The sequence below is a fragment of the Leuciscus leuciscus genome, assembly GCF_965113295.1.
Source record: "Leuciscus leuciscus genome assembly, chromosome: 2".
Classification (NCBI taxonomy): domain Eukaryota; kingdom Metazoa; phylum Chordata; class Actinopteri; order Cypriniformes; family Leuciscidae; genus Leuciscus; species Leuciscus leuciscus.
Genome location: NC_138726.1, coordinates 43,884,046 through 43,896,340, shown reverse-complemented (window position 1 = coordinate 43,896,340; position 12,295 = coordinate 43,884,046). Strand labels below are relative to the sequence as shown.

Here is a 12,295-nt window from a genome sequence, read left to right as displayed (position 1 = left end):
GGCTAGTCCACTGGTAGTGTATAGGATAGTGTTTACTTCTACTTTTCCCCTACCCTGGTAATCCAGAGTTCTTGCGAGAGCACAAGTTGAATTTGCTCAGCGAGTTACTCTGGTGTCGAGTAATGATGCTCATTAAATATGCCCCTCGATCTGAGCTGCACCAATCACATCGGGTTATCTAGTAGTTTACTGAGAGTACACTTCAGTGTGTGCTTTCATAAACTAAAAAATTTACTACTTCTATTAAAATAGTAAACTATTAGTATACTTATAAGTTAATTTGTAGTACAGATACATTACAAATGAGAAACCTAGTTGTGTACTTAAAGTTTACTACTGTTACACACTTAAACGTTTACTTTTATATACTAAAAGTGGGCCAATTTAGTCCCAAGCAGTATTGAAATAGTACACTTACAAGTTTACTACAAGTACACATTGATATTAGTATACTTACTACATAAAGTATAGCCTACTTAATAAAATGAACTTGAAGTAGGCCTAGGCTAGGCCATACTTTTTCATAAGGGTAGTCTGTGGGGTAAAACTGGGGTAGTCGCTTCTCACTATCATAATTACTGTAACAATGTTCTAAACATCACATCCATTGTTTACATTAAATGTAATCTAACTAGGTGGTTGAAAACATTTTTGGACTTATATTTTTCTAATTACCTCAAGCATCTGCTAGCTAGCTAGCCAGTTTGCATCAGCTAACAATATTTTTCAAATAGGCTGATTTTCAGCATGGTTCATTATTAAATATTCATATTTATCTACTGTTATTTTGGCTTGTCTTTTAAATTTTAAGCTAAAACTAGCTTACTTGTACTCTGATTTTGCTGTAAATGTATAAAGCAAATTGCTTTGTCAGAGAGGGGACATTTTACCCCACCTGTGGCAAAACACATGCTTGGTACAAATTACATGTTTGTTAAAAAGTATAATAACATGAAAACTTTGGACATTTTTCATTCTTGGTTTATAAATGTCACTGTCACGAAAAATATAACTATTCTAGACAAAAAAATTTGATTAGAAAAATTACACAGTCCTTAAAGGGGGCGTTTTCCCCCACCTAAACTAACGCTAAATATGAAGACCTCCGATGCAAAAGCCTCTAAAAGCCACTTCTGTCAAAAATGAGATAATAATATTGAGTGAATGCTCTCCGTCTCCGCACATAGTAGGCTATACGTTCATCAAATACTTTCACATCACACTCACTAAATTCCAGCCTCAGCCCCCTCAGAAATGCCGGTACTTAAGTAGAAACCTACACATAGGAGCCTGATAAAAATGTTAATATTAAACAAAAACTTTAGACGGACTTAGAGGCTTTTGCATCTGAAGTCTTTATATGTTTAATAGACAAATAAATATGTTTTATAGAGATATTATCTAGGTAACAGTCAAGGGAGATGGGTGATAATCCAGTAGGGGGCAACTATCTTATTTTAAACATATGAGGTGGCTGTGTGACTAGTAAATAGTGACATCTAGAGGCTGTTTTAATTGCACCATTTTCTCACATTATGGGACGAATATTATGGGATAAAAATATTTAACGCAATTACGCAGTATCCGTTTTTTTCAGTTTTGACTAGCGTTGTATGATCACGCTCTTATTAATGTGAATGCTTTTAAACCATTCAAACGCGACAAGACTAGAGACCGCGCTGTAAAGTCCTGCCATAACACACACACACACACACACACACACACACACACACGGAAAAGACGCGCGCACTATCGAGTTCTCTCTCGGGCTTGAACAAACCATAAAAACGAGTGTAGGCTACAGCGCCTACGCTCAACGGCTGTCCAAACTCGCTCACTCGTTTTCACTCACTCCTTCTCATTCACTCCTTCAAGTGAAGAGTATTAGTGGACTAACGTAGGGAATAGGCCTAACTTAGTGAATGAGGGTTTAGGGGGTATATAATAAATTAATAGGTAATATGAAACAAAGTCTCAACTTTAAAATTTGGTCAGTCAAAGAAAATTAAACAATAAATAGGCCTACCGTTTTGTGGCTCTTCTTTAATGTGTCGTGACAGATTGCCTACGTTAATCAACTCTCCTGACTGCATTGTCGGACAAAAAAACGATCGCATGTCATGTCAAACTCCCTGCAAAGGATGAACTGACGCTAAGTGAAAATGAAGTGCACACCCGATGAAACCGATATTACCGGTTTTAATTGTCACAAGTCGATTAACCGGTGGGACAATATTAGGCTATCACCGTCACATCTCTACTGTGATGCTGTTTGAAAAAGTAAAATAAAATAAAAATTCTAACACTTTTTGTTTGTCACTGGGTTAACAGCCAGATCAGGTATACAAGGTGTTATATATATACAGTCCCCTCCAAAAGTATTGGAACAGTGAGGCCAATTCTTTAATTTTTTCTGTAGACTGAAAACATTTGGGTTTGATATCAAAAGATGAATATGAGACGAGAGATCAACATTTCAGCTTTTATTTCCAGGTATTTACATCTGGATCTGATACACAACTTGTTTATTGCTCATGTGACCAAAAGTATTGGAACATGTGACTGGCAGACCTGTGTGTTTTGTTGCCCTGGTGTGTCTACATTGATTATTCAAACAATAAATAGCACTGAGTGTCTGCGCTCAGTTTCAGATTTTGGTTTTGCCTGCAGACTGCATTTATAATTAGACGTGTAACCAACATGAAAACCAGAGAGCTGTCTATGGGTGAAAAACAAGCAACTGTGAAGCTGAGAGAAGATAGAAAATCAATCAGAGCCATTGCACAAACATTGGCCATAGCCAGTACAACCATTTGGAATGTCCTGAGGAAGAAAGAAACCACTGGTGTACTAAGTAACAGACCTCGAATGGGTAGACCAAGGAAAACATCAGCAGTTGACGACAGAAACATTGTGAGAGCTGTAAAGAGATACCCTAAAACAACTGTTAGTGACATCAGCAACAACCTCCAGAGGGCAGGAGTGAAGGTATCACAATCTACTGTTCGCAGAAGACTTCATGAACAAAAGTACAGAGGCTACACCATAAGATGCAAACCTCTCATTAGCAAGAAGAATAAGAAGGCCAGGCTAGAATTTGCCAAAAAGTACAGAGACAAGCCTCAAACATTCTGGGGCAAAGTTTTATGGACTGATGAGACAAAGATTAACCTTTACCAAAGTGATGGAAAGGCTAAAGTTTGGAGAAAAAAAGATCTGCTCATGACCCCAAACACACAAGCTCATCTGTGAAACACGGAGGAGGTAATGCCATGGCTTGGGCTAGCATGGCTTCTTCTGGGACGGGCTCAGTAATCTTCATTGATGATGTAACACATGATGGCAGCAGCTAAATGAACTCAGAAGTGTACAGAAACATTTTGTCTGCCAATTTACAGAAAGATGCAACCAAACTGATTGGGCGATCCTTCATCATGCAGCAAGATAATGACCCAAAACAGTGCCAAAACAACAAAGGGGTTCATCAGGGGCAAGAAGTGGAAGGTTTTAGACTGGCCAAGTCAATCTCCAGACTTAAACCCTATAGAGCATGCATTTTACCTGCTTAAAAAGAGACTGAAGGGAGTATCCCCCCAAAACAAACATCAACTGAAAGAGGCTGCGTTGAAACCCTGGAAAAGCATTACAAAAGAAGAATGCAAAAGTTTGGTTATGTCAATGGGTCACAGGCTTGATGCAGTTGTTGCAAGCAAAGGATTTGCAACTAAATATTAAGTCTTATTCACTTTAATCTATTTTAAGTTAATCTGTTTCAATACTTTTGGTCAGATGAGCAATGGGTTGGTTCAAACAAAAGATGTAAATACCTGGAAATAAAAGCTGAAATGTTGATCTCTTGTCTCATATTCATCTTTTGATGTAAAACCCAAATATTTTCAGTCTACAGAAAAAATAAAGGAATTGGCCTCACTGTTCCAATACTTTTGGAGGGGACTGTATATATATAGCCTATAATTAAAACACACACACACACGAACTGATCGTCAATTTTATTATTTTAAAATCACCTTTATCATAATCATCATCATTTTCAAATGTTTTGAGAGTACAAAAACAATACACAGTTCTGATTTTTCATAAAGGAAATCAGTTTTAACTGCTTCAATATGAGGTACAGACTCCTCACTTCTTGTAATATACAAGGATGGAGTATTTTTCACAAATGATCTTGTCCATTCTACTCTTTCTGAGTCACTATCAGTGTTTTGCATTTAAGGTAGAGAAATATGCCTAATTTCAACAAACCCCTTTTACTACATGTACAAAATACACCACATCTAAAACCCAGCTAGTAGAAATATCATTGTTAAAAAAAGAAAGAAAACCAAAGTAAGGTAATCTAAACTTTGCCTATAATTAGTAATGCAGCAATACTAGTATATACAGTCAATGAGGGCAGCTTTGGTGTCATTTATGATCATACCCTAAAAGCATGCACATAACATAATTTGCTTCTAAGCATGCAGTACAGTGCTTTAAATGATACCACACAACCCCATGGGACTTTGTAACCCAATATGACGCACCCCTCTGAGTGGAAAGCACTACAACCTCTCAAGAGATCAAATGTAATGGAAACTATTAGGTAGAAGAGGGCAGACCAGGAAGGGCAAGGGGAGGGCAAATGGGGGAGGGCAAATTGGGGGGGGCATTTGTGCTGGATTCATTCACCAGGGCCTCCACATGGAAGGATCGGCCCCTAGAAAGAAAGGGGGAAGGGCCGATTGTGCTGGAGACTGAGGGGAAGGAGAGCTGGGGGGAGAGGGCTGTTCTCGGGGTCTATCTCTAATCAGTGGGAATCTGGGCGAGTGAGTGGGACTGGAGGGAGGGGAAGGAGATGGAGGGGATGGAGGGGTGTGCAGGTGGAGAGGGTGAGCCTGTAAGGAAGGCAGGCTTAGAGTGGAATGGGTCGGGGACAGGGGAACAGGGCTCGGGGTGCCAACAGAACTTGTGCTACCAGCCTCAGTGCTGATATGGGGAAGAGATTTCAGCAAGTGGTTTAGCAGACGTGCACCCAGAGTCTTGTCCATCCCAGGGCAGCTCAGGAGCAGGTTGTGCACCTCATGCATGCACTGAATGTACCCGCTACCGTATCTTTGTCGAGACTCAAACCCAGTGCCTGGACCGTGACTACCACCTGAAAATCAAAGCAAAATAGAAGCATGGGAGTGATTTTACCCCATCATAATAAAATCCTGCACACAGTTTCCTTTGAGAAAAAGAATCGTCTAAAGTCTTTATTCAGAGGCAATAAAAATACGAAAGTGCTCAGTGCATACCAAAAAAAAAAAAAAGGCAAAACATTTACTGCCCTCGAATCATCATCAGTACACATATAGGTTTACATAATAGATTAAGCACCTGATCTTATTTATAGATCTTTTACCATACTTTTAAAACTAAATGTTAACAATTATTCTAAAACATGTACATTGAAATCGGGGAAATAATATGTATACTTCAATAATATGATATATATATAATTATTTTTTTATGTAAACAATCATACATTTCCCCTTAATGATCAGTAGAGTTTGTTTACATGTTTGAAATAATATTAACTTAAAATGTGCGGGGTGGAAAAAGTAGGCTACAATGGTTTTAGCCCAGAAAGTCTGCCTAACCTGGTCCGTGACCTCTTTGAAGGTTCTCCATGTGCTGAACTGTTATCTCAAGAACATCAGCCTTCTCCAATTTAGATTGCTGTGGGAAAAGTTAAAGGAAAAATGCATTTAAATGTATTTATAAAAAATAAAAATAAACTATAAATGCATTAAAATGATTTGAATTATATTGGTGCATATAGATTTCAAATATAAAGAGTGTTTATATTTAATGATATTTATTTGGGTCACTTACATCCAAATTGTAGGCATCCACCATTATACCCTTTAGTTGCTCAAGGCTTGAGTTAATCCTCTCTCTGCGTCTTTTCTCTATCAAGGGTTTCCGCAGCTAAAATTATAAGCAAGCTGGTTTTAGTGTGTATGAAATATTCATTAGGCATCCTCAAGGGATTAATTCACAACCAATTTGACAATGCAAGTTTCACAATACACATGCCAATTCTGTAAGGTGCATATCTGAAGTGTGAAACATTCTCTGGACATCCCAAATGAGTTCATTAAATGTGATTATTTAACATAAACTACTGTAAAGTCTTGACTAAAGTTACTCAGTCATGTCAGTAGTTATTTAAGATTCAATACTTTATCACTGTCAAACTCTTACAGCAGTATCCTGCTTGAAATGTATCAATTGATTTGAGCCAATCAGAGCAAATCATTTTAAGACTGCATGACAAAAAAAGAAAAAAAGAAAACATGCTAATTGCAATTTCTTTTCAAGTATAAGGTTTACATATTCATAAGGAACTACTCAACATCTAAAAGTTAGATACTAACTAAACAATGTTTAGACTTGCAAAACAATCTAATTGTTTTATGAAATAGCCCATTTAGTAAATGCTACTGCTATTTCTTATATTTAGGTCTTATGTTTCCTTCAATATAAAATTACCAGAGGACACTCAAACAGCATGTCTGGAATTTGTGCATATAGCTAACTTTTTAATGCTGCTCTGTAAGGTTGTCTAAATATGTCCCTATTTCATGTTCAGTTATTTAAACGCTTTTTACTTGTATCCCCCATGAACAAATGAGTAGGCCTACATATTTTGACATAGTTGCATAAACAACACAAAATGACTACAGCGTCGTCACATACCTTTCGCTCTTCTTTTGCGTTGAAATTCTTCTCCGGGCCATTGCCGATATTGGAGGCCGTCATTATTCTGCACTTCTAGTTAAAAACAAGAAACTTTTTCGCTTTCCCACGACTATTTCGGAATGTTTGCGGTGGCGTAGGCTTGATAAAACTAGGAGCTAAACAAGCTCACTTAACCTCGTTTAACATGTACTCGCACTCCCCCTCAAACCTCCACCCACCGAAATTACCATGACAATACATGGGTGCTTTTTGCTGCACAATTTCCCACAGTCTCGGGTTCGGCCTATTAAATAGAACGAATCCCACGTTCCACGCATAGTGCTGAAGCGCTGAGATGAAGCACAGAGTTCAAAAGTTTGATTTCACAAGTGACTCACTTTCAGAACACGCATTTGACTCAACAGAAGAAGAAAAAATGAAAGTGGCTCTCACAGTATGAAACACTAAAATTAAAACTCATATAAGGATGCACCTGTGGATGCATACAATTGTTTATTATCCTGTTAAATTCTGTCCTTTAACCTGGTATATCACGTTGCATTTAAAAACATATATTTCACTGTTGAATTTTAGATGTTATTCAATATGTAACCAGAATGGGGTATCCGCTACCCCAACAAAGACAGAGGATGGTAAAGGTTGGAGGATGGTAACGAGCAACAATAGCAAAGAAATCTTAGTTTTTAAGTGTTTTCACAGTGGGAGAACTACTATTATCTCCTAGTTCCCCACCCCTTCCTCCACAGCGCGCGACCCATCCCCTCAACCCCTTCCTTCACCATTGTTCTTTTCACCTACGGGACGGGCACACTCCACTGAGGCACGCCAAGATCTCTTTTTCTGCTGTTGTCCGGCCATAATGACCCACAGTCAACGGAATAATAGACAGGGTGCCAAATCCCTAATGGCCATCTTAAACTCTTCAGGCAGCCCAGAAAAACACAGTGCCCACAGAAAGACTGATTCGATTAAATATGAGAATTGGTTGTGATTAATTGACAGTTTGCTGTCACCAACCAGGAAAACACGTGTAAAATTAAATATTAGTATTAGCCTAAGAATGTTTGTTTGCTTGTGAACGAAAATTGTGTTTGCATTAAACACTCATATTGTGGATTTTCCTATAATCATCATGACCTCTATAGGTTTTTCACAACCCACATTTTGAGGTTTGCAACATAAATTGCACCATGTAAGCCAACTAACACTGTACAGGTATAGGCCTAGGCTAAGTATACTATACTATAGCTAGGCTACTGTTAAGTTATCATTTCTGAATAATTGGTTTCGTGTTTATAGCCTATGGGAAAATTAAGATTTAAATGACTTAGAATATCGACTTGCAATAAATCAACAAAAGATAATCAACATGATCATGAATAGCCTATAATAGGGCCTATTTGAGCCCTTAATTACTAATACAAAGTTAGTTAATTCGACAGACAATTGTGTTCCATTATACAACAGTTGCTAGTAAATTATTTGATTTAGTGTACCACCAGGGGGGGCTCAATTTACAACAATGACGTTAGATTGCAAAAAGAACACGTCAGAGTGCAAAAAGAACGCATTAGCAGATAATGCAACCTCATGCTCCTGGCTCTGATGAGTATGGCCTCGAGAACGTCTGCATTCAGAAAGTATGTAAGGTATAGTTCACATGGACCACTTTTGGGTGGGTAAGTCAGTCAAGCACAAGACACGTTGTGGGTATTTACATGCATCTGTATCAATATCTTGGTAACACTTTACAATAAGGTTCATTAGTTAACATTAGTTAATGGATTCACTAACATGAACTTACAATGAGCAATACATTTGTTACAGTATGTATTCATCTTTTTTAATGTTAGTTAATACAAATACAGCTGTTCATTGTTTGTTAATGTTAGTTCCCAGTGCATTAACTAATGTTAACAAATACAACCTTTTATTTTAATAATGTATTAGTAAATGTTGAAATTAATGTTAACTAAGATTAATAAATGCTGAAGAAGTATTGTTCATTCTTAGTTCATGTTAACCATGGTAGTTAACTTATGTTAACTAATGAACCTTATTATAAAGTGTTACCAATATCTTTATTTATTTTAGTATCAAGATTTTATCCCTGAAAATCGGACCTATCCACTATAAGCGATCTATAGGGGTGAAATCAGGTTTATTGGGACACTTTCCCCAGTCATCTCAATAGTAGAAAGTGTCCCAATCACCCTGAATTCACCCCAGTGCTTAATGCTGCTTGTCCAATGAAATGTGCTTCTTTAATGACAAGTTGTTGTTGTTGTTGTTGTTGTTGTTTTCTCTTTGACATGCATCTCTAGAAGAAAATCACATGGAGGGATAACAATAATATGAATCACTTTTATTAACATATTTACATTGAGAATATTGAGAATATTTGCGTTATACCAAAGACTTAAAGGGATAGTTCACCCAAAAATGAAAATTCTGTCATCATTTACTCACCCTCAAGTTGTTTCAAACCTTTGTTTCATTGACTTCCATAGTATTTTTTTTTTCCTACTATGGAAGTCATTGGGGTCCATCAACTGTTTGGTTACCGACATTTTTCAAAATATCTTCTTTTGTGTTCAGCAGAAAAAAGAAATTCATACAGGTTTGAAACAACTTGAGGGTGAGTAAATGATGACAGAATTTTCATTTTTGAGTGAACTATCCCTTTAGGAACTGTGGTTATACTCAGAACAAGCTATGTGCACCAGGTCAAACGGATGTGGTAGACAGGGGGAAGGGGTGTGGAAACATGCAGAAAAGAGGGTTTTGGTGGTTTTTTAACTATTTAACAATACTAAGCAAAACTTTCTAAGCAATTATCTAAGCACATACTGTATGTCCATATGTTATTTTATGGAAAAGTAACAAAATTTCTAAATTACACACATGCAAAATTATCATGCACAAGTAGGCTACTTACAAATAGTAACATTAAAAATACATTGTAAAATGTATTGTAAAAATACAACAAAAACACCACTGCTGCATTAGTACCTTACAACTAAAAGGCTATGAATTGTTAACAAAAAACTTTACAAATATGCAAATGTGGATATAATGCTCTCTAACTGTCTTAGAACATGTTCTCTGTAAATAATTATCCTAATTTGTCAATCATGTTTGATTTGACATAACACATTACAAAGGCTTCCCAGTGAGAGTCCTTTTTGAAAACAAAACGAGTGGTTCCACAGCAATGGCTAAACGAGTAATTTACTCTCTCATAAATGCATATGTGAGAAAAAAACAATGCCCTCTAAAAGGAATCTAGACTTTACAGAGCACTCATGTTTGCACACACTGTGTGCATACAATCAGCAACTTACCCAGAAGGGTGAAAAGACTTGTGGTTTCCTTTTTTCTTTTCTTTTTTTGAGTCATATGCGAGGGATCTATCACCCCATCTACGTCTTTTCTTTTGTATTAAAGCAGATAGCTATGGAACGGTAATGTAAACTGTCACTAAGCATGAAACCTGCATGAAAGTTTTTTTTTATCTTCAGAATTGAGTTGAGGTGTCGGTTACGTTGTGAGCGGGGCACGTGAACGGTTGTTTCCGTCCGAGCTGTGACTGTTCATTTGCCATATTCTGCGTACAGCCACAACATCCATTTTTCTTCGAAACGTCTCTGTTGTGAAGTAATACACCAGGGGGTCCAGCATTGCATTCAGGCAAGCTATCATGAGGCTGTACTTGTAAGCTGTTAACAGTGAGCATGCCCTGGTCTGGGAAGGCTCATTGGGATTAAGTAGCACAAGCATAACGTGATACGGCAGAAAACAGATGAGAAAGATTGCCAAGTTAGTTATTATCATCCTTTTAATCCTTCCGCTGTCTACTAGGTCACTGGTCTGAACAGCCGTGCTTTTGCTTATAGCCCGGAGGAGCCCCCATGAGCTGAGAATCATAACGGTTAGTGGGATCCCAAACCCAACAATTAGCGTGGAAATGAGAGCAGATGTTCGAGTGGCATAAATAGGAAAATTTCCAAAACACATGCTGTTGTTGCGCTCTTCGGGACGTTTGAAATAGACCGATAAGCTCGTTGCGGTAGTTAGGATCCAGATTCCCAGACACACACACCATGCTTTCTTGCGGCCCTCACGGACGTGAGAAGACAACGGAAAGCAGACTGCTATGCAACGGTCAAAGCTAATGCACATGAGGAGGAAGATGCTGCCGTACATGTTACTTAGATGTATGAGACCGGTAAAATCACAGAATGTAAGGTTCGGATTCCCCAAACCCCCGTGGTAATAGATCCTCACTGGAAGCGTACAAACCATAAGAATATCAGCAAAGGCTAGGTGAATCATGTACACGGTGGTGTGCGACCGTGATTTAGAGTTGCGGAAAAAAATGACAAGTGCAGTGAGGTTGAGGGGCAGTCCAAATATGAAGACCACTGAGTACACAGCAACAAAAACCACATTCTGCTGGTCTTGTGTTGAATTCGGACATGTATAATTTGGCATTGCTGATCTTATGATTTGCCTCCTTGACTAGTCTTTAATAGCCTGTAATGACAGAGAAACAAAGGGTTGTATAATGAAATGTTATAACAGGCTTATCAATCTCAAAAGAAACTTGCACCAAGAAGGGATCTCGCTTTTAATTTACATGCAGAAGTTCTTCAAAGAATTGCAAGCATAGAGCTTGCGTCAGTATAGGAAACTGTAAAAAAGGGTCGGAGAGTAAACATTTCCTCCAACTCAAAGCATTTCGAAACCAGTATATTTTTTAAAGGTCAAGTGACATGAACACAAAGTGTACAATGTGCATCTCAGAAGGGTTATGTGAGGTAAATGAAAAATTCTTTTGGTACATTTTATGCTGTTTGTACTGTACATACCTTGTTTTTACCGTAGAACAGAAGATGGGTTAACAAAATGTCAAAGTTGTCAAATTCAGTTGCCGTTTTGCTTAGTTTCTTTAAATATATGTATAGTCTAATACTTGCACACTAAATAAAATAAAAAAAACATTTAAACTAACATGTCTTAATTATATATATATATATATATATATATATATATATATATATATATATATATATATATATATATAAAGTTTCCGATATATATATATATATATATATATATATATATAGTTTCCGGACACATTTTCTCAGTCTATTATTCAATATGACATATGCAAACAGTGTTTCATTTACATACACAAGTTATTAAAAGTCAAGCCTGCCCATATAGACATGGTATTTCCTTATTTGAAAAATGAAAACATGTGGAAAATGATTGTGGATGTTGTAAATACACTCACCGTTTTTGTTATGTAGAAGAGAGTTTCTTTTTAGTTGGTAGTTGGTACTGATGCAAGACGGTTCTTATGTTGCAGTCTCATTAAGGGCCTTAACTTCAGGAAATGAGTTTGCGGTAAGTGGCAGTCATTTCTGTCTTCTTTTTAATGTATTATCTTATGCAACATCAAACAACAAAAGCACTTCTCATCCAAAAACCACATTGAACTTCTCAAAATTAGGTGACATAGATTATTAAAAAAGAGAAA

The 12,295-nt window shown here is 37.2% G+C and overlaps 2 protein-coding genes across 3 annotated transcripts; both read right to left on the bottom strand.

The window, feature by feature from the left end:
• Positions 1-3,995: 3,995 nt before the first annotated feature.
• her8a (hairy-related 8a) lies at positions 3,996-8,938 on the bottom strand. The gene is made up of 4 exons (XM_082162647.1): positions 6,748-8,938; positions 5,881-5,976; positions 5,646-5,724; positions 3,996-5,158 (listed from the first exon to the last, which is right to left on the bottom strand). Exons 1-4 carry the CDS (start codon positions 6,808-6,810, stop codon positions 4,689-4,691), a joined length of 708 nt encoding a protein of 235 aa, XP_082018773.1. The 5' UTR covers positions 6,811-8,938; the 3' UTR covers positions 3,996-4,688.
• Positions 8,939-9,094: 156 nt separating this feature from the next.
• LOC309493488 (lysophosphatidic acid receptor 6) lies at positions 9,095-12,149 on the bottom strand. 2 transcript variants are annotated; one of them, XM_082162645.1, is made up of 3 exons: positions 12,050-12,129; positions 11,622-11,732; positions 9,095-11,286 (listed from the first exon to the last, which is right to left on the bottom strand). In XM_082162645.1, exon 3 carries the CDS (start codon positions 11,242-11,244, stop codon positions 10,291-10,293), a length of 954 nt encoding a protein of 317 aa, XP_082018771.1. In that variant the 5' UTR covers positions 11,245-11,286; positions 11,622-11,732; positions 12,050-12,129; the 3' UTR covers positions 9,095-10,290. The 2 variants fall into 2 exon arrangements, with proteins under 2 accessions (XP_082018771.1, XP_082018770.1); XM_082162644.1 differs by lacking the exon at positions 11,622-11,732 and having other exon boundaries at positions 12,050-12,149.
• Between the last annotated feature and the right edge of the window lie 146 nt (positions 12,150-12,295).

Excerpts from the sequence above, each read along its gene's own strand:
- her8a (XM_082162647.1), bottom strand. The coding sequence starts at position 6,810 with ATGACGGCCTCCAATATCGGCAATGGCCCGGAGAAGAATTTCAACGCA. Across the intron at positions 5,725-5,880 it reads TGGATGCCTACAATTTGGAT|CAATCTAAATTGGAGAAGGC; the intron begins GTAAGTGACCCA and ends CTTTTCCCACAG. Across the intron at positions 5,159-5,645 it reads TCAAAGAGGTCACGGACCAG|GTGGTAGTCACGGTCCAGGC; the intron begins GTTAGGCAGACT and ends TTTGATTTTCAG.
- LOC309493488 (XM_082162644.1), bottom strand. The coding sequence starts at position 11,244 with ATGCCAAATTATACATGTCCGAATTCAACACAAGACCAGCAGAATGTG.